This window comes from Eurypyga helias, unplaced genomic scaffold (genome assembly GCF_000690775.1).
Source record: "Eurypyga helias isolate BGI_N326 unplaced genomic scaffold, ASM69077v1 scaffold11623, whole genome shotgun sequence".
Classification (NCBI taxonomy): domain Eukaryota; kingdom Metazoa; phylum Chordata; class Aves; order Eurypygiformes; family Eurypygidae; genus Eurypyga; species Eurypyga helias.
The window spans coordinates 1-22,390 of record NW_010240577.1 but is presented as its reverse complement, the minus strand read 5'-3'; the positions used below and the strand labels follow the sequence as shown (position 1 = coordinate 22,390).

Sequence of the window (22,390 nt, the reverse complement as noted above, 5' to 3'; positions counted from 1 at the left end):
CCCCCCCATGTGTTTAGCTGCAAGGAATAAGCTATTCCTACAATGTTTGGAAGATTTTGGTTTGTTGTTGCTTTGTACTTGGTTGAGACCAGGCCATTTTCTCAGCACGCCTTCCCTTGCTTACTGGCATTTCTGGAAAACAATGCATTTATAGATCTGTGCTTAAAAAGAACAAAACCCCCTATAGCTTCTTAGTGCAAGCTTATCTCTCTACTTTGGCTGACTAAGCCCATCTAATCTGTATTGTTTTGTCAGTGCTGACCTGATACATTGCTGAGATGTATGAAAAAGTGATGTTTCCCAACTGCACTTGCTGCCTTTTGTAGAAGAGCTTTTCATATTGTAGAAGGATAAAATAAGGCAGTGTTAAAGGAGAGGAACGCACAGCATCAAAACTACACAGCTGTCCTAGATGCCTTTTGTTGCTTTGAGGTTGTCCATTTATGCATCTTTCTACTATAAGATCAAGATAAACTTTATTCTTCTTTAATTTGCTTTGATTTTTGCTGTCATGTCCTTAGTGATAGGAATAACTCCAATGAAGTCGGTGGAGTAAGTGAGGATTCATGTCAGCATATCTGAGGTCAGAGGCTGGGCCTGTATTCCCTTGGGGTTACTGCTCTGGGTATGGATGTCCACCAGTGCTTTCATGGAGTGTTGATTAATGGCTATGTTTAAAAAACAAACAAAACAAAAAAAAAAGGAGGTATGGGGAGGGCAGCTATTTACCTTAAAAAATCCAAACCCCAACACAACAAAAAGCCTGTGTTAGTGTAGTGCAGGTACAAAAGTGACACCTGCCAGGCAAAGCGGAGTTGATGACTAGGCAGCTTCCCACCGTCACGCTGGGACACCACGTCAGTAGGCCGCCTTTCAAAATAAGTGGTGTCAGGCCCCTTTTAATTTATTTTTTGGGGAGAATGCAAAGTACACCTTAGCTTTTATGAAAAGGCGTAAGATTAACAGTATCATTTAAGGCAAAAGGTCAGAGATTTAACACAGACAACAGAACTACATAGCTGGGGCAGGAAAGCATTCTTTCCTCTAGTTCTGCAGCTTCTTTACACATGCTGCTTTCATCAAAGTCCTATTTTTAGTGGTCTCGCTACGCCCAACACTAATGCTGTTAACATGGCCTGTGTTAACTTTGGCAGTCAAAGTGCAGTTCTGCTCTGAAAAATATCAGTAGTGGGACATCTTGTTTCTTTGCTTTCTAGATTGCTTGGCAAGTTAGCAGTGTGTCATCTTTTCCTCTTTTTTTTTGTTTTCCCCTTTTCTTTTTTTTTGACAGTCTAATCTTCAAGCAGAGCCTAACATCTGATAATAAACCTGCGTCTGCTGGTTAATCTGTGTTCCTACTGAAACAGTTGCAGCTGGTTGCTTTACAGGGGTTCTATGAAAACTGAACAAATCACTATGTGGGCGTGGGGGGAGGAACTGCACACAGGTTACAGTGCAGTACCACAGTGAGCACAGGAAACAGGGTAGGTTGGGGTCACCCAGAATACTCTTCAGGCAGCCTCAGCATCAATCTCATTCTCATCTACCTACACACAGGCTCTGGGGATTGCTCTGGCAGGCACGTTGGGATGACAGAACTGGATTTGCATTGCCTGGGGATCTTTGCTGCCCAGTGGAAATTCCCATGTTGGAGCTTTGGTTTTTGGGGGAGGGAGGGGTGTTGGGTTTTTTCCTGTCATCTTGTCATTCAGTGTTGGATTTAACTCTGCAGGAAACAGGTGCAGGTCTCTGTGACTTTGTCAGAAGTTGCATCTGTTTCTTAGCAGGGCTGAGTTTGTCACCTGAGCCTCTCCGATCTCCTTTCACTTGTATGAGTAATTGTTGTGTAAGGATTCACATTTCTGGAGTTGTTCCCAATGTGTGCATGCTTTTCTGTTTATTAATTGCTTCCTTAGGAGGAGGAGGAGCCTTACATTTATTTTGTGGGGACGTTTTTGACACCGTGAGGGAAAAATACAATATGTATACATGTGTGCTTGCTTCCAGATTCTTGCTATGTGGCTCATTAAAGATGAGAAAGCAGAGCTGTGCATTAAGTGATACAGATTGAAAAATAATGCAGAAATGCAAGCCCTTTTGTGTGTAGTTTAACTTGCTGGTTTTATACAGGCATTTCTGGATGTCTCTTGATTGCACCATGTTATTTAAGGAATAGCACCTCTGATGTGTGGAAATGCAAATTATTGCCTGCCTGAAATGTTATTAGCGGCAACATACAAGTGTGTGTGTGTATAAGTATCTGGAAGTAGTAGAGTCTCACACTGCTTTTCTGCCTTTAACTCATAATTCAAAATTACCAATCCCCAGAAGTACCAAATCCCCAACGTTAAAAAACAGTACTGTATGAAAGGTGGTTATACTGAGGAAAGAAAGACCATGCCAGTACCTTGTCTGCCATGCCCCTGTTCTAAAAACTGACGAGGAGCCTGCATTTAGCAGGCTAAGAGAAAAGGGGTTTGTGAGAAGAAAGTGGTCTCATGGAGGAATCAGACTCTCTTCTCCATTGCAGCATTAATCTCTGGGGTGATCTTTTCTAAGGTCCTATTTCTGCCCCTACTTTCATGCTCTGTAAAGAGTGTGTTATAAATACAGGTTAAAAATACCCTTAGAAGTTAAATTATTCTCAGTTGTTCAGCTTTCTACATCTCTTGAAAGGCTGTTCCACTGGTAGCAGCATTTGAATGATTGAACTGGGTGTCTGCTAGTAAACTGTTGTTGGTATTATGCACAGGGGAATCTGATATTTCAGTTTAGAAAACTCTTCACAAAACAAGTTATTGGGATGCCATTTTGTGAGTTTTGGTGCAATTTCGAATCCAAGTGCAGGCCTGATTCACAGCTGATGGATTGGTGATGCTTTACTGGTTTTAGTAGGGGTACACTGTTAATAAGCAGCTGAGTTTCTGAGCTACCAAAGCTGAATATTTACTTCTTTGAATCAGGTCTTTGAGCATGGAATAAAAACTGTTACCATCACCTGGAGTTTAGTCCTAATTCAGGTGCTACCTCCTATGAAAAAAAAAGCCCGTTTGCAGAGTTCACAGCAGCAGCAGGTGTCACCGGTAGCAAGTCTCTCATCTTTACTCTCTGCCTGCATAGGCCTTGTTGCAGTTCTCACCCCTGGACAAGACTAATTGTGATGTGCTTTCTTCTCTGCTGTGCCTAATGAATGACTTTTTAGTAATTCCATTTAATGTTGGCTGCAGGGAATAGATGAAGGCCCGGAGGGACTCAAACTGATCTCTGACATTATTCGAGAGAAGATGGGAATAGACATCAGTGTGCTGATGGGAGCCAACATTGCCAATGAGGTGGCAGCAGAGAAATTCTGTGAAACCACAATAGGTACTGTTCCAACTAAGAAGAATGTTTAAAACATGCTCCGGTCCTCACAGTTGCACACCAGCTAGCTCAGAAGATATTTTTTTCAGCATCAGCTGGCTGTTATTAGAAACTACTGGGGTGTTCTTATTTTAATATTGAATTTCCTAGAATGTTTAGACTTCCAAAACTACTAGGACAATACCAGGAATAGAGGGAGAGGGAGGAGTGCAATTTTACCTAGTCTCACTAGGGTTGTGACCTTAGCAGGTGCAATATCAAGCATGCTTTTTATCGCCCTCCGCTTAACAAACTGCTTTGTTTTATTGCTGTGCTTAAGGTTTTTTGGGTCTGCATGGCTTTATATGGATAAATGATTATATTTTCTGTACTCCAGCTCGGGTGTTATGGTCACAGGTGATACCTTCATGCATGTTTGGGTTGGTTGGTTTTTTTTAAAAGTACCATTATCTTATTTTAATTTTTCAAAATAATGAGTTCTCCAAAAGTTAGACATGGTTTTAGTTCTGCATTGACATCTGCACACCTTTCCAGCACAAAGGTGTGCCTAGTCTTGGAATTCACAGTAGCTAGACCTGTGTGTGTATACACATACAGGTAGTCATACATAATAACACAGGGTTCATGGGGTTTTTTTCAGTGTTAATTTTTAGTTTTGTGCATTTTTAGCTTTGTAATCTCTCGTTAACAGCTTTTGCACTGAACTTATTTTTGAATGGTTGAATTACCTCTTAGTGCTTAGACACATTTGTCAGTGGCAGCACGATCAATTAATAAAACATCCTTGACATGCCTTTAGCAGTAGATATTTTTATGGAATACCGGCCTTAAAAATAATTGGTAAAATTGCACCTGATAAATTTTTAATTCACCTTTGTTTTATTATTAACTGTTCTTTTTAAAGAGAATGATCAAAAAAAGAGAGACTATAGAGAATTAATGGACTTGTTATTTTGAATCTGTTGCTGAGCAGACAATGAATTATGAAGACCTGAGTAACTCGGCACAGAGCTTTTAAGTGCAATGTAGATGTGTCCTTAGTCACTTAAAACAGGAGTCTGTTTAGGCTGACAGTAGAACAGCCTTATCTTTCCTTTTAAGTATTTCAGCTTGCATAGGAAAGGCTAAATAACACCCAAATAAATTATTAATTTTTTAGCCTTCCTTTCTCTCTCTCAACAGGCAGCAAAATCTTGGAAAATGGTCTTATCTTCAAAGAACTCCTGCAGACTCCCAACTTCCGAATAACTGTCGTAGATGATGCAGATACGGTTGAGCTTTGTGGTGCCCTGAAGGTAAGATTAACAGGTTGCCGTTGGTACACAGTTTGTTGGACCTGTGATCCTTGTAGGAAAAAAAAAAAAAAAAAAAGGAGGGTATTTTCATTTAAAGAATTCATTTTGTTGTGCTTTATATAATATATAAAACTGCTGCATAATACTTCTGGAAGAACCAGATGGGAAATTAGGGAGCAGTATGTTCTTAGAGTTGGCTTTTAGACCCTTGTCTCACCATCTCCCAAGTTCTCTTTCTACATCTTCCACACAGTCCTGAAACAAGCGTTGATTTCGTCTAACTGATCAACGTATTTCTAAACCCGTTTTACTTCCCTTTTTCTTTTTGCAACAGTGTGTTCACAAAAAGAAAAGGGGAAAGAAGTTGGCGTTAATCCTTTGTGTCTCTTGACAAAACTATTCTCTTCTTCATTGTCTTGCACCCTGTGAGCACTCATGTGTTGTATTTTATGGACATAATGTTTGTGTGGATAACTATATACAGAAATGACCCAAATAGGAAAAAAATTACTTTGGACAGTTACCCATCTGGAATTTTGTTTGGTAACAAAATCGATGCTGACAGGAAGCAAATGCCACCTTACATACATTCTTATTGCTGCTTTTTTTAGGTTAATTTACAAGCTGTTGTGAAAGGACAGCATTAGTCACTTGGCATGCTGGCTGGCAGTACTCTAATTCACACTATCTCACATGGAAGTCACGGAAGTGTTTCTAATGGTTGTGGTAGATAATTAGGCTTACCTTTTTATTTTTTGTTTTGGATAATTATTTTGTATTGCTGTGTGTCCTCTGTTGGAATTAAGTGTAAACGACACCATTTGCTGGCAAAGCTACCAAGACAATGAAGTCTTTAAGCTAAAGAGTTCTGATTCCCACTCAGGGGGAGGTAGATTGATAGCTACAATAACAAAGTTTGTGGCATACTGGTTTTCTTGATAATTTTGTTGAGTGCTGTCATACTGGAAGTCCTGAGAAGGAGGAGGTCATGGGTCTGTGCACTGGGCTAATGGGATAACACTTTGGTGCAACATGCAGTTAGTGTATTTATAGCAATTTCTCAGGATTGTAGAGCTCGTAATTGGGTTCCACAGCCCTTGCTTTCAAATGCCGTGGTGATGTGGGAGGTTCGCAGGAAAGAAATCCCTGTGTATAGACCCATGAAATGAGTCAAAATGTTGTACAGGTTTATTTGTCTTGGAAATCTGCTCAGACTGATGTTTTCTGGCTCGCTTAAATTCGTGTGTGACAGAGGAGTTCTGTCACAGGTAACTTTTATTCCAGACAAATCTCATGAAAGGGTGTTCGAGATGAGCATGCCCATCAATCTGAGCAACTGGTCAGCAGACACTCCAACTCCACTGTAAAGGTCCAAGTCGGGCAAGGTGCCCCTATCTCTTTTGGAAGTGCAGAAGAATTGCAATAAATTCTTGTTCTTGACCTGGAAAGATGCTGAAGTGAAACCTGTGTATTTTCTTGATAGCCTGGTTTTGTTCCTCTCTCCTGCTTTATTACTCATCATGTTTCCTGCAGACTGAACTCTACAGTTGTACTTCTAAAAGCTGTATATATTCTGCGTGCTCTGGTCATGCGGTTTTGATTGCACTATCTTTTGTTAACTGAGTTGAGGCTTCCAAAGAAATGCATGGTCTGAGCATAAACAAAAAGCCAATTAAGGATAGATTAGCGTGTTTAAAAATACTGTGGACTTCTTGCCCGATTAAAAGGCGTGAACTGGTATAAAGCGACATAGGGCAGTCATGCTGGTATAGGTGATGTGTTTTAAACATACAACTCTTCCTTAATCTCAAAGAAAAATTTATTAAGATCACATTTTCAAAAGTAATTTTTCATTAAAACCCCTTCTAGTTTAATCCAAAGTGTCGTGCTGACAGCATGTAAATAACTTCCTGACCTGTTTTTTAACTCGAACATGGCAAAACTGTATTAATCAGTTGGGAACATGTATGTCTCGGAAAGAAAAAGAAGCAGCTAAAATGGAACAACTGGGAATGTTACTGCCTGTGCAAAATGCAGAGCTCAGATGTGAACAGTGAAATGGGACCTTCAGCTTTTCTCGTAGAAGTTGTATGTAGGTATTATTAGGAGAATCATTTGCTAAGGGTAACAACAAGCACTTTGCTTTTTTATGATTAATCTGATAATACTTGTAATTAAAAAAATAAGCATCTTTTAATGTTTTTAGGAAAAAATATAAATTGTAGCTTCTGTCAGCTGACAGTTACTTTATTAAACTTGGAAAGTTGCTTCATGAAAAAATGCTAAAAATTAGCATTATTGAACTTGCTGGAAGGAGGAAATTCCTGTCTCGGAAGATGAGAGTGTTGTATGAAGAGACAGCTATTAAAATAGAGGTTCTGCTCCCTTCCTATAGCAGTGCCAATTCAGAATGTCAGCAGCGGCACTGCAAACCGCAGCTTGGAGGACAGAAGTGAGCAGGCACCCATTCCAGTCCAGACTGTCTTTTTGGATGTGGAAGTAGTAAAAGCAACTACTGTTTTGGTATTTAAAGGATGAGAAATAGTGTACTATGAGAAATAGTATATTCTCCCAGCTTTTGCATTTTTCTACCAGTATCAGCTTGGGAAAAGAAGACTTTTCTGGTATTTCTGGAATAATAGAGTAGATCTTGTTAAAAGTCTGTACTTACCTCGCTCTGTATTTGTGTGAGCATCTCTTAGCAGGGAAGATTTTTGATGTGGATGGTTAACTAAGGGTTGACAGAAATTACAGAAGGGTAACAGAGTGCTCTGAGCACAGCTTTCCCTTACAGTAATCATAATTTTGGTCTGAAATGTGTTTTTTTGATGGATATTTGAATTCAGGCTATAATAATAAGTATTGCAGCTGGGTAATCATGCAAGAACATGTGCTTGATGTCAAAATATATACATATGTAAGTATATGTATATATTGAACATCCATTTCATTTGCTGTATTTATTTTTTGTGAAAGTGGGCCGTTGGAGATGTACTGAAGTATAGAAATCGTTGCAGCCAAATTGCAGTCTTACATCAGCTTGGCGACTGGCTGAATAGGCAACGGCAGTCCCTTCACAAAATCTGATGCTACTGAGGAAGAACAGCTGCCTACAGTAACTTGTTGGCTGTAGGAACAAAAAGTACTTGGCATATTCTCCATTTTTTTTTTCTTTTGAGGACATATTTCATATTTATTCGTTAACCTCTTCTGAGGGCTGAAGTCAGAAATGAACAAACTTCAGATCTGGATAGTTCCGTTTTAAGGTGTCCAGTTGGCTTTACAGGCAGCCTGACCCAAGGCTACCTAAACCCAGCTGCTGTTTGCCAGATGCTGAAGAGCCGTTCCTAGGAAGTGCTTAAAGGTTACGCTGCTGCTGTAAGAGCAGTGTGTGCAGCTCAGGGATGCTGACGGATGTGTTACCGTAGCGTAGCGCAGACCCAAGGTTATCACCACCGAGGTGTCCCCTGTGCCTGTGCCTGCGTGTGGTCTTAAATCAGACAGCACAGATGGGAGGCAGGACTGGTGTGTAAACCAAGCAGCCCGCTTTAGCAGCAATATAAACACTGGTAGGGGTGTTCCTGGGTGTAAACTCTGCTGGGATCACTTACCCAGGGCAGCAGCGACAGCAGTGAGTGTGAGGGACGGAGAAGTGAGATCTAATCTCTGGATATGGCAAAATGACCATGCTCCAGCTGCCTGATGTGTTTGTTCAGGGATCTGGAGAGTTAAACTCCCTCAGGTGGCAGCAGCCAAGGACTAGGACTGAAGTGACAGTTCCTGCAGGAAGGAGAAGGAGCAGCAGCTGTGGTTGCCTTCCAGGTTGCTGCAGGCACATCTCTAGATCTTATGGCTCCAGCTTAGCCTTAAGCAAACAGTAAGAAGTATACCAATGATTTCCTGTTCGCCAGGTTACTGTAATGTAACCCAGCATTATTAGTTACAGAGGTGGTCCTGTCAAGTGTGTTTGTTTGTGGCAGTCACCACTGGATAGTCAGTCTAGGTACTGTAGAAGTTGATTGTGGTAATAACTCTTTCCTGCGATTCAATGGAAGCGAAGTCCATTATTTACATTCAAGTTTGCTAGAAGCAAGCAAGCAGTTTATGCTTAACCTCTCTGACAGCTCTGCTGATACGGTCTTTGATTTGCTGAGTCTTCATTTGACCTCTCTCAGCCACGATGTAAAGCAAGGAGCTTCTCCAAGTTCATGTGTAAGTAAGAGGGAAAGCAGGCTGTGCTGAGCTGTGACACTACCTCGAGGAAGGCTGGATGTCCCAGGTGAATTAACATTTCTGATTAGTCTCTAATGATCCAGTTAATTATGGAGAGATTGTCTCAGAAATGGTGTCTGAAGCTGTCTTCACGAGCACTCCACAAAGTTACCGTCAGCAGAGGAGGACTGTAAATTGGGTATTTCTGAGCACTGACTGTGTAAGAGAAGAATCTGTCAGCAAAGTCTACGGGCTTGGTAACCTTGGTTCCTTGGTCATCTGTTGACCTTGCTCTTGTGACCTCTGGCATGTTTGCAGCAGGTCCTGTGCAGGTAAAATACACTTTTTCTCATTTGCTCTGGCACACACGGTGAGCATTCCCTGGCATTAATGTTTGCTTTCCAGGGGATAGCTTCACTATCCCTGTGGTAAAGGAACCGACTCCAATCCTTGCTCATGTTCTAGAATAACTAGGATTAACCCCAGCTTCTGGGTACCAGACCAGCTAAAGACCTGCCTGTTAGAGAAAAGTATTTTAGTAGCTTAAAACCATATGCATTATAAAACCACCCTGTGCATCTTGCTTACAGGATGCATTCTTTGCTGTAAAAAGCTGTTTAATGCTGAGATGGGGGAAATGTGTTTGCTCAAGCGTGAAGTGGTTTTGAGAGCTCTGAATCCCTCTGCCCAGGAGCAACACTGTGTTGCAGTCATTTTGGGGTTGTTGTGACAGAAAAGTTAAAAAAACCCTTTGGAACAACAGGTTTGTAGGCTAAAGTCGTCCTTGCTTATTGGGCCCTCAGACCACCATGTTGTGTGCAAATACAGCCAGTCTAAGCTCACGGAAGTGTGGGCTGTCTCCTCTTGCACAAATGTATGCCCATTATATTTGCAGGAACTCTTGTAACTTCAGGTGCAGGTGCTTTGGCAGTGGCCAGGATCAACCGTATCACAGAACGGTTTGGGTTGGAAGGGACCTTACAGACCATCCAGTTCCAACCCCCCTGCCATGGGCAGGGACACCTTCCATTAGACCAGGTTGCTCAAAGCCTCATCCAGCCTGGCCTTGAACACTTCCCGGGATGGGGCATCCACAGCTTCTCTGGGCAACCTGTGCCGGTGCTTCACCACCCTCTCCAGGAAGAACTTCTTCCTGATATCCAATCTAAATCTCCCCACTTTCAATTTAAACCAGTTAACTCATGTCCTGTATATCAGCTACAGAAAGATGTTTTGGCCAGATGGATATGGGATTCTCTCTCTGCCCCATTCTGCTTCCCAAAGGATTGCTATAGTGCTGGTGGTCTTGTGTGTTAATTTGGGTTCTGCTTACGCATCTTCCTGAAATAGACTTGACTTAGTGCCTACACCCAGAGATTTCAAGTACCAAACTTCCTGTTTTGGTCTGGTTTTGGACAGAAAGATGACTCAGTCTCAAGTTTTGTGAGGTTTTTTGTTTTGTTTTTAAAAGAACTGGCTCTTCTTTCAGTAAGGTGTAACTTTCAGCGTGGTGTAATTCAGTTCTCTACAGTATAGTAGACACAAAAGATTAGATTCTTCAAGGATTTAAATGAAACCAGATGGTAGAGCTTGTAAGTCTATAGTTGTGGCCTGAGGGTTATGCAGACCAGGACATAACAGTCTCCAGGGTGTGGGTGGGTGTTCCAGAGCATAATCAGTCGTCTTGTTTCCTCATTATTTGCAAACTATGTTTAAGAACGTACAATGGGGACATTGTACAAACAAGGAGTTTAGTGTTTCAGTGTTGGGTTCACAACTTCCCTTCTTCCCTACCCCATTTCCTCAGAAGTAACGCGTCTTGGTATGACTTGCTTAAAACAATATTTCTGTGGCTCCAAAGACAAACATTGCAAGAAGTAGTAGACAACAACATGCCACAGGCCAAATCACCCTGTAAATTATGACCATGTAGGCTGCTTCAGAGTGGAAAGGAAAGTCAAAGCAGGCAGAGTTGGAGTGAAGGGGAAGCTTTAGTATTGGAGTGTTTGAGAGAGATGTAGAAGAAGTCCAGAGGTTGTTCAGAAGCATTTTGGTTTTTAGCTGAGCGCTAAACACTTGCAGATTTCGCGTAGGTGTAGATTCCAGTTAAATGGATTATCCGGCCTGAAAACTTCTTACATACTTATTGACTTCCTCCTTCTTTGCCACCAAATGAATGACTACGGAAGGTTGCTCTGGGAGAGGGCTGATGAAAACATAACATCACAGGCAGGATTTGACCCAAGATGATCTAAAGTAACAGCTTTGAACATCTGATTGTCTTTTGTTGCTTCAGGTCTGATGTTGAGATACCTGTCTGCAGTTTTTAAGGTCACCTTTAGGTCTCAACTAGCTGCTCAAAAAGCAGTGACTCATTTTCTGACCTCATTTGATTGAGAGTCACCTCATCACACAGCACTGAAGCTGCCTGCTTGGTACTTACAGGCCAGACCCCAAACCAAAACCGGCTGTTAATCAGCTTCTTGCTTTCATTAGCAGCTTCTGACTGTTGCTGTGTCTTCAGCAACAGTTGAAGTTGGTTGGGTTGTTTTAAGTTTTCTCCCTTGTGTCGGGTGCTACATCAGGTGCCATGATGTTGGTTCTCCTCTGCTGTTGTTGCGTGCAGAAAGGTATTACTGCATCTCTTGCGTCTTTGTTTGCTTTATCAGTACATCAGAGTGCTGGTTCTTCTGGAGGGTTTTGGTTTTTGGTAGGGTTTGGTGTGGTTTGGTTTTTTTTTTTTTGGTAGGGGCAAACTAACCATGAGTAGTCTCTGACTCCCAGGCCAGAAAATAGCTTGTACAGTCACTTCACTCAAAGGTGTCCAACTCATCTCTGTGTTTGTAAGCCAAAGAAGGGACCGTACAGCTGATTGCTCACAAAGAAACAGTACATTCTTTGTAGAAGGCTGTCACTAGGTCTGAGAAAAAAACCCAAACCAACGTTTTTTGCTTAGGAAAGGTCTTACTGTGTCATGAACCTTCTGGGAACCCTTGATTAACTGTGATTGTTATAGGAACTCTGAATACTGAAAAGGGCTGAATACAATTAGCTTGGCTGAGTTTGGTCCCTTAGCATATCAGCATGGAAGTCAGTAAGTTTTTCTTAGATTCAGTACTACTTCATTTGAAAATACAGATAAAAGGGCTGTGGGATGTCAGTCCAGCTTTACCTTTACCTCTGAATAGGAACAGCTCAATCTAGATAAAACTTTGTGTGTAGTGTAACCTGTTTGTTCTCGAAGATGATGATAATAGCGCCATAGCCTCCTGGGGAATGTCTTCCAGAGCTTTAACTATGTTTTTATTTGTGGAAATACTAAGTAATTGGTAACTTGTCATCTTTTTCTTTCTTTTTTTTTTTTTTCCTAAAGGTTATCCCATAAGCCCCAAAACAAAAACCAAAAAAACAACCAACAAATCGCCCAACAACAACCTAGTCCTGCATTAGTGAAGTATTTGCAGTTCTTGAGGACATCTGCACTCTGTCTTTTGTTGCCTTCTAGGGTTCTGTAAGCAATAATTGACTCATTTCCTATTTGTTTTTTTCTCATTAGAATATAGTGGCAGTTGGAGCAGGGTTCTGTGATGGCCTTGGCTGCGGTGACAATACCAAGGCTGCCGTTATTCGCCTTGGCCTAATGGAGATGATTGCCTTTGCCAGATTTTTTTGCAAAGGACAGGTGTCTACTGCCACTTTCCTGGAGAGCTGCGGAGTTGCTGATCTCATCACAACGTGTTACGGTGGCCGGAACCGGCGTGTTGCAGAAGCGTTTGTTAAAACTGGAAAGGTAACCTCATTCACTGCATGAAATTCTTTTGTTGCAAGTTATTAGCGCTCCTGGTTTGGTGGAGTAATACTACAGCTATCTGGGGCATGCTAGCTGTGCTGAGTAAGTACCCTTCTCTGTCCTCTCATTTTTGAGCGTTACAGGGCTAGAATGAGTGTAAAGGTGTTTAAAAGGAGTGATTAAAAAGCTGGGGGGATAAGATGATGTTGGAAGATGCAGATTTAAGGAGGAGAACATTCACTAACAACAGTAGAGGAGAATATGATGTGTGCTTGCTCAGGTACACTTTTGAGAAAGGAAAAACCCTCAGTAACATCCTTTTTTTTCCCATCCAGATGTTGTTGTCAAGCTTATGAAAACTTTTATCACAGCTTTCCTTTCCTTCCTTCCTCCAACCCCCCTCTGTTGTTTAGTCTATTGAAGAATTGGAGCAAGAAATGCTGAATGGTCAGAAACTGCAAGGACCGCAGACTTCTGCAGAAGTGTATCGCATCCTCAAGCAGAAAGGAATGCTGGAAAAGTAAGTAAGAACAGATAAAGCAAGTTCCACATGCCCGTTTCTTTATCACCATAACTCTTTTTGCATTTTTAGTCTTTATCTTCATGAAGGTAATAGCCAAAAAGAAAACTGCTGTAATAAGAGTAACTTAATCCCCAGTTAAAAATCACAGAGAGAAGTGGATAAAACCTCAAAATAACATTGCTGTATGTAGAGGTAATAGCGTGACGTTCAATTTGTGAGTGCCCTTCTGTTTACAGAATGTATTATTGCCTCCTGCTATCATATAGAAGCACAGCAGAGTGTGTTTTAACATATGAAAAGAATAAAATACATGAAAATAGAAGCTGAGCTTCATAAGGAGACTTGTGAAGAGGCTTTACAGATCAGTATTTAGTAGTAAATTTATTGCTTATCTCCAAGGAGAGGATCTTTGTTACTAAGGATCTCTATAGCTGATCAGCTGAATAGAGTGTCTGCTTCTATCCATGTGGATTCTAGCTTGGATACTGCAGATCTCTTTCTTGATGTGACTTCCAGTTTGCTGTAGGAAAGAAAAAAAAAAAAAAAAGACTGCCATCTGCTTGTGTAGGTCAAGGGGTTTTTGTGCTGTGAAATTAAGCGGGTTGTCCTGGCTTGTTCATTTGTATTCGAGTCAGAACATGTGTGATTCCTGAAGCCACACACGCAGTTGTCTTCTTGTGAGATTAAGGGATTTATTATCTCTGCTCCTGTTTGCAGGAGAGACAAAATCAGAAAATAAATGACTGCCAATCAGAAGACCAAGCTTTGTTACTGTTTTTTTCCAAAGCAGCTTTTAAAGCCTAGTTTTAATGGATCAGCTGCATTAAGTTGCTTATTTTTTAACATTATCTTTGGGAGTAAGGCACCTAAGTCTGTCTCTGCAGCGTACAGTAATTAAGCTCAGTGCAGAACAAAACCTAATTACAATGTTGACTTCAGTCTTTGCTGTTTATGATTCCCCAAATGGACAGGATGCTGTGTTTGGGTTTTGTTGGTTGGTTGGGGTTTTTTTTTCCCCTGTTCTATCTTAGAACAAACAGAGTGTATATAGAAGACTTTGGGATGTGTTTCTAATGGAAGATACGAAAAGAGAGAGTTGCTAATTTCTGTTTGGTATACCAGCATATGTGTGTCAGTTCTTCATAAAAGCTCTCATTCAGCAAGACTTTTGAAAGCAACTTCCAAAGTGTTTTTCAAAAACTCTTGCTCCTGCTTTACAACACAAAACACAACTGACATGGTTTCAAAGTGGAGAGGCAAAGTGTCTAGTAAGAGTAAAATTTCGTACTCTGATCCTACAGAAAGAGTCTCAAGGCTACATGGAAATATGTAAAAGTCAAATCTCAGGAGCAGAGCCTTGGTAGCAGGGTGGATACTTATGACCATTTACAGTGCAGCTCGTTTTTTGCTCTCAGCAGTGGTAGAACTAGCTCTCCTAATGCGCTCAGATGTAAGATTCCTTTGGAGTTTGCAGTCAGCCTTGTTTCCGCCTTCCCTGTGTGAAGTGTGGCAGCCTGGTGCGCAGCAGAGTGACGCTCTCTGCGACAGACAGCAAGACTTGCCTCTCCAGATGTGGTCTATACTAGTGATGCTTCTTCCCTGAGAAGTAACTGCCAGTCTTGTACCTAAAGCCATGTGCAGCTGGCTTTTGCTTCAGAAGGTTCACGTGTTTTGTGACCATCTCTAGTAAAATCTCCCATAGGTGTAACAAATTTTATTTTGGTGCCTATGTGTAAGTTTTTTTGCAGTGAAAGCCAATTCACCCACTCTGTTCCTCCCAGCCCAGTGTATCACACAAAATAAGTGGTAAGTGAGGCATGTCACGCATTTGCATTTATTACACTTTTTTCTGCATATTTCTCAGTAAGATTTTTGCAGCCTAAACATCGTAGCGTGGGATTTGAAAGGGCAGCTATGTGGCTGTATACTAATTTTGGGTCCACTGATGAAATAAAACCAAAAACCAAGTCAGTCGGATTGACTTGAAATATTTGTTGTTGTTGCTGCTGTTTTTATCTTAATTCTCCCCAAAAATAAACCAGAAGAAATGGACATGCATTCAGAGCAGGCCACTGAAATGTTTTCAGTGGTTCAAAATGTAGCATTTCAGTTTTGAGCGCTTGAAATAAAAGCCACAGAAACAATGGACTAAACTCACAAGCATCTCCATTCCCCCACCCTTTTTTCCCCCAGTAATACCAAGTCCTGTATTCAAATCTTGTATCTGCCCTGGAGGAGCCTGTAGTCACCATGAGGGCAGTCCTGAATGGCCCGTGGCTTCCCTTGGGACCTCCGGTTCACTTTGGGGAGCCTAGTTCAGAGCTGTGGGGTGATCCCGGAGTTACCTCGCTCTAACACACGCCAGCAGAGCCTACAGGCAAGGATCTGTGGTGCTGGGTACTGGCTGGGGGTTCTCCTCCATGCTGCATTTGTGCATGACAGACAGAGCTTGAGGGTGACTGATGGGACCGCTTTCCTGAGGAGAAAGCCCTAGTCCAGATGTATTCTGAATCACTCAGAAATGTAATTGGTTTCACCCTCTCCAATGCTCCTTATTTTTTATTTCGGTCAAAATAACGAAGTATGTCAGGTCAAAATTGACCAATATAAAAGACCACGTTGAAATGTTGTATTTATCCTGGTGAACAGATAATGAATCCCAAAATTTCACCAGGCTGTGTGTGAAAACGGGACTTGTCTGGCTGTCCCTGTTCAGGATGGACAGAGAGCAAATAGCAATTTCTGTAAAGCATCTTGGCAGCAACAAGCCTTCAGGTTACCAGAGAAGCCTGAATAATTAGAAGGTTGATGGCAATGTGGCCAATTTAAAAAAGAAAAAAACGTAGAGAGAGGATTTAGTGTTTCGAAACCCACAGCTCATTTTGGACTCTTGTTAAAAACTTGATCTTCAGTTTCTTCCTGGGTGTCTGTGTCACATTCTGCGCTTGCATTATCAGATGGTTGCTCAGAGAACAGCGGACGTGCCAGTCACCCGTTTTAACCACAGACGAGTACTGCTGTGGGAATGTCAGGGAAGGATGCGAGCGTGTTTAATTTTTTAGGTCACTTAGTGGTTGTGCCATACATAAGGAATGTTGCAGGCTCCATTGTAGCTAGCTAGGCCGCGGAGAGCGGCTCGTCTGGGAGATGCACCTGGGTTCTCCATTTATCCAGCGCTCTCCAGCCTGGCGTTAGCGCTCGACAAACACTGCAAGAAATTGATTTTTCAGTCTCTCTCTCTCCCCTCCCTCTCCTCACCCTGTTTCATTTCTTTCCTTTAAGAAAACGTTACAGAATAACGTTACGCTGCATTTGCTTTCCCCGCCCTGTTTCCTCAGGTTTCCCCTGTTCACTGCTGTGTATCAAATCTGCTATGAAGGGAAGCCTGTCAGAGAGATGATATCCTGCCTTCAGAGCCACCCGGAGCACATATAAAATCAGTCGGGACGTCGTATTCGTGCAGCTTGCTGCCTTCCAAATTGATACCTGGCTTCAGGTGGACCCTGTCGCGAAGCTTTGTTCAAAGCTGCTCACTGGGCAGCAGGAGCAACGTGAACGTCTCCGAATGGGTATTGGGTTTTGGGTTTACAGCCTGGTTTGATGTCGCATGCAGTGTTGGCTCGGTGAATGTCCTTCTACTGGCTAAAATACAACTGGTCTAAGATGCGCAAAGCTGCGCTGCGTGTCTCGTGTGCATGCACAAACGTACTTTGTGTGTGCTCCTACAACATAAACCACGGTGTTCTCTTGTCTCTTATTAAGGCCTGCTCCAAATCCACTGGACGCCATGGGAAGAATCCCACTGGTTTTGATGGAGGCTGAATCAAGCCTGTAGTCTTGAAATGTTAGCAGTCTTTCTATTAGAACTGGATTTTGTCCTGCATACACATTGAAATTTCAACATTTTGCATGTTTATGGTTATATTGATTTAAGCAACATTAATGCAAAACAAGTGGCAACAGTTATTCAGGGGGCTACAGGGATATTTTAATGAACTCTGGTGAAGAGTATTTTGATTTTTGAAAGTCTTTAAAACTGTCAGACTATTTTAAAACCAATTTCTAAGTGAATTTGAAGTTTTTAATTACTTGGTTTTAAAGGGAATATGCTAGAGAGGGGGGTCATTACCTCCCCTACTGTTTTTTAATCCTTGCATTTTTGTATTTCTCCGTTTTTCCCTTGCTGTTCCCAGGAGTTAGGCTCTTCTGGAATCCCATTCCCCCAGACCAGTGGGAGCTGTTGACCTGGGGACTCTGAACTCTGCAGCCTAGGGTTCATTTCAGCGGTGTTCTTCACCGATACTGTTCAGTGAGTGGGGAAGGATACTCTTGGCTACCCATTGCTCAGAATGGTCATGCTGGGTTTCTAGCTTAACCATCAGCTACAGAGTGTGCACTCCACACAACATTCCAAGGAATGGTTGGGGAAATCCCTGGCAGATGTGCTTATGTTGTCAGAAGGGTTATGTGCCAGTGTGCTGCCTGCATTCCTTTCAGTGCCGGCCAGTGACTGACACATCAGCTGGACTACAATCCTGAACCAGCCTCCCCAGAGAGATGACGAGTTCTGAAGTTACTCTTTTCCTGGACAAAACTTTTAATGGGTGCTGGATCAAGTCCTTCGTGACCACTTTCCCAGAAAGGTTCTCAAAGGCATTCTCTCTTATTCCCCAGGTATCTCAACTAGGTTTTTTTCAGGCACATTTGCTTTATCAGTGAGGTTAATTTTATTGATTATTTGTGTCATTTTATGGAGTTTGGGGGTGGGGTTGGCTTAGCTGAGGTTATTTTTTGGATTGTGGGTTTTTTTTCAAGAAGGTTGATGCAAGAGAAGGTAGATGATTGAAATCTGTCTTGCTTTTCTAGTATACTAAAGTGTATTTTGGGGGTAAAATATATGCTAGGTACATAAAAAGTGGACTTGTTCTTGCAGCTGGAAGACAAGGGTTAGCATCAAGATTTACAGAGCTCAACGAGAATGCTCATCTCCTCTGAATATCCACTCCAACCCTCTCAGCAGTATCAGAACTGTTGTTCACTGTTCTCAGTCATATTTTTAGACCAAATTCATGACCACAAACCCATCCTGAAGATTTAAGTTGGCATTCAAAACTTGCTAAAACCAAGGTGATGCCTGGGAATAATTGTCATATTTACTTAAGTAGCCTGGATTACCCTGAAGGAGGCAAGCAGTGCAGCAGATTTGGATAGACAGGAAGATGCTTCAGCTCAGAGGTACCATTTCTTGTGCTCCTATAATGTTTTGCATTAATTTTTGGAAGATCTCACGAATGTCCTCAGATATTCAGGGATGTGAAAAGTTTATTTTTGCCTTATTTCTGATTTAATGCCAAATGAAACAGATAATGGCCAGAAGTTAAGTAACATCAGATATTAAGTAAGCTAAATAACATCAGGCATGGCAGTTGAGGAAATCACTGGTAGAGCCGACTTGCAGTAAGCGCTCTGCTTTGACAAGCAGAAGGACGTTTTAAGGTTGGAAGCACTCTTACACTAACGCACACGGGGAACGTACACTCCTCATGACTGCATAACTTCCAGTGTGTCTGCTTATGCTTTGTGTTGGGTTTTTTTAATGCCAAGCTGATTGGCTTTGCCTTCATATGTGTATATATACATATATATAAACTTTTTTGTTACATGCAGTATGTAGAACAGTAGCATTTTGTAAAATACATAAAGGGCTATCTGAGGTAAATGTGGTAAATTAATATATAGTTTAAGATTATTTCTTTGTTATTCCAATACTACTTCTGTCACTGAAACCCCAAAATCTTCATTGTTCTTGTTTTGCACAGAAGCCTATTCTAAGGCAAATCCAGAGAAAAGGTTTTTATGGAATTCTTTCTTCTAGTCTATAATGAGATTCTTGTTCTTTTCAGACAAAAAGCGAGGTTTCAGTAACTAAAATAATTTATTTAAATTTCTATAGATACTTCACCATCTGTATTTGCTTTTCAGTGCTTGAGAACATTCAGCTTGGCACTAGATAGTTTCCCCCCACTAATATTTACTGCTCATTAGAAAGACTGCGATACGATACTGAATGATTAGAATCCTGTTCTGCAAACACTGTTTTGCCCACTTACTGGGGTAGTCTTACTGGAAACATGTAACCCCTCCCTAAGGTTTTTGCATACAAGGTTGTGAATTTCTAACTAAGTCTTGATTCATGAACATTAATTAACTAAGGAAGGCATTATCTGCTAACGATGCACACTCAGCTTGCCCTAGACGCGTGTATGGTTTTGTTTAAAGATTGTGAATCTGTACCCGTTTGAAGAGTTAGTACCAATAAACATTTTTGTCTGGGGAACCACTTGGGCTTCAGTTGTCTCCGTTCTCATGGCTTGTGGTGGATGTTTCATTCACTCGATGGAACGTAGGTGGTTATGGGTATGGCATGTAATGATTGCCCTGCAAGAACTGAAATTGCTCGCTGACTTCCAGGTGTCAGCGTTTTCATTTCTGCCCACTGGTGAAACGATTTCACTGAAAATGGTGTCTGACCTCTGAAACAGGTTCTTGTCTTCAGTTCCTTGAGTTGCTGTGTGAGCCACGGGAGGGCACTGGTGGGTAAGTGGCTGGTTCCACCTGCTCTTCCCATTTCTTTGTCCGTCTCCTTAGGTTCCCGCATGACTGCAGCTGCCTCACACTGTGTGCCTTGGAGGTGGTTGTGGTTCAGCACCAGATGCGTGTGTTGGAGACCCACTGGAAGGGAAAGAAGGAGCTGGCCGTAAAGCACCCGACACCTTACTACCTCTGCCCAGGCCCTCTCTTGGTCCGGTCCCTCGCGGTACAAGGCAACAGTGACGACCTCAGCTCTTGGACAGTACGGTCCGTGAGATCTTTTCAGCATCGTTCGGGGTCCTGTGATGTGCAGCCAGTGGTGCTTGTTTCTGCTGCATCTTGAAGTTGCAAGAGGTTGGAAAATTAGGAGAGCACGTAGTGCTCCGTCTCGTCTGTTTTTGCATTGGCTAAAGGGGTGTGAGGTGTCGCAAGTGTGTAACCACAGGAAGTGCTTTCTCACTAAATCAGTGCTTACGGCCTGGCCACGAGACACAGGAAACATGGCAGACAAGGAGTCGCTTTCCTGCGGCCTGTGTTGATGCTTCTTCACCCTGGACTTCATTGTAGGGCTGGAGTCTTACGAAGGAAGCACAAAGATATCACAGGGGCTGCTTAATGCTGAAATAAATTGTTTTCCAGAACACGTGGCACTTCATAGTATTAGGAAGTGGAAAACTAAATCTCTTCTGCCTGTCTCCTGGCCACACAGAGTTTTCCTCTGTGATTTGCCATGAGCCAATGGAAATCTGAGCACTAAAGGGCAACACTTCTGTTTTGAATAATGCATGAGAAGACTATCTGCCTTCAACCCCAGCATGTGCAAAGAAGAGGTGTTTGGCATCCACGTTAAATGAAATCTACTTCTGTCAGTCTGTTCTAACCTGATTACCGATTCCTGCCAATATGCTTTGGGTAGGGACGTTCACATACCCTCAATCTATCAGTCTACTTCTGCTCTCTTAAAAGCCAGTTCTGCAGTCACTTTCCAGAGGTGACGCCTGGCAGAACGGCGTCTCTGTGCAGTTCCCCGTGTTTAAATTGGATTTACCTATTTGTTATATTTACCTACTACCTGGAGTGTCTGTTTTAGAGTGATGTTTGAAGAGCAACTGTAGGGAGCATTGGGAACCAACCCTATGTTGATTATTTCAGTAAGGTACCAGAAACAGCAAGAATTACTGCTTTTAAATGTATGTCCTTGTAACTCAGGCTGAAGGAATTAGTGAATAGTAAGTTAAGCACAGTTCTGGCTTGTGAGCAATCTTGGTTTTTCAGGTGGGGGTAACTGCCAAAGTCTGCTCAGTGTAGTCCATATTGCACTGATGTTGGTGCTAGTTCTCGTCACTACTCCGGGTGTTCCATTTTCTCAGCTGGATGGGAGTCACACAGTGTCTTTCACGCCCCAGCTTTTCTTCCCATCTCTTCCAGCTTTGCCCTCGTGTTTACGTAGCTACAGCTCCATGTGCTGTTCTGCAGCGCGCCTTAAGAAGGGCTCTCCGTGCCAGCAGGTGGCTGTGTGCACGTGCACGCGCATCTGCCCACCTACACAGGTAAGCCCCTACCTGCCTTGCCCTGAACGGTTGGGCGCACAGGCGGGCCTTGCCAGGGGCTGGGCACTTTGCACAGCCCTGAGGGAGGCCAGCGGGAGGACGGATGTCCAGTTGCCTCTGCACCCACCGTGCCCACCCATTTGTTTAAAGCTGTTGGGCTGCGAAGCTGGTGCGCAAATCTCTTCCAGACCATCCTGCGTAAGTCAGCTTCAAAATCATTGCTTCTGTTTCAGGGGAACAGTATCACATCTGTGCTACCAGTCATTGAAGCTCTGAAATGCCACGTTTGTAAAAAAAAAAAAAAAAAAAAGGAAAAAAAAAGTGCATATTCCATGTAAGGTGAAAGTAACAATGACATTTATTGAACTACTTGGTCCCTTCTTCCTCCAATACCAGCTTCACGATAAATCCCTCTTTTAAAAATTGCAGATTACCTCATCGCATTGTTGTCACTGAAACGTGCTTCAGCTCTCGGTGTGATAGATGCTTTCTGACCAGTGTGTTTTGAGGACTCGGTGAGTACCTTTTGGTTTGATGATTACTGAGCACAGGCATGCGGTGGGCTCAGAAAGTACAGCCTTGGGGGTTTTTAGTTTGCTGTTTTGCTTATTGAAGTCTGGAGAGAACTGGAAAGCAAGCCAAATCTGTTTGCAAGTACTGGCTGGGTTCGTGGTGGGTGTAAATAGTAAGATAGAGACACTTAAAAAGCATTAGCTAGTATTTAAAATGCAAACTTCAAACACAAAATACTTGTGTCACAGCTCCTCAGTAACTGTAAGCCAGTTTTTAAGACACTATTCTTTCTTGTGGTACCTACTCCCTATTTCATTGCATCAAGTATAAAGCAACACGTATTGTGATACGTGATTTTTGAGGGCTCAAAATTCTTACTTGAAAGCATTTTAGCAAAGTGAGCTCAAAGGAAGCTGCTCTGTGATGTGATGGCTGAGCAGAGCCAGCCTTGGCTCCGTCTGTGCTTTGGATTACAGCCCAAGTTTTGTACATGTGTTGTTAATGGTGTATTTAATGGTGTATTTAAACCCAATTTAAGGATTTTTTTTTAATT

General features: G+C 42.2%; 1 protein-coding gene across 1 annotated transcript in view; it reads left to right on the top strand.

The window, feature by feature from the left end:
* GPD1L (glycerol-3-phosphate dehydrogenase 1-like) overlaps positions 1-16,783 on the top strand; it is a 19,026-nt gene extending 2,243 nt beyond the window's left edge. The window contains exons 3-7 of the mRNA XM_010148480.1: positions 3,228-3,366; positions 4,546-4,658; positions 12,427-12,660; positions 13,074-13,180; positions 16,522-16,783. Of these exons, the coding sequence (XP_010146782.1) occupies positions 3,228-3,366; positions 4,546-4,658; positions 12,427-12,660; positions 13,074-13,180; positions 16,522-16,618 (690 nt within the window). The 3' untranslated portion in view covers positions 16,619-16,783. The remainder of the gene's footprint in view (positions 1-3,227; positions 3,367-4,545; positions 4,659-12,426; positions 12,661-13,073; positions 13,181-16,521) is intronic.
* The last annotated feature ends 5,607 nt before the right edge of the window (positions 16,784-22,390 follow it).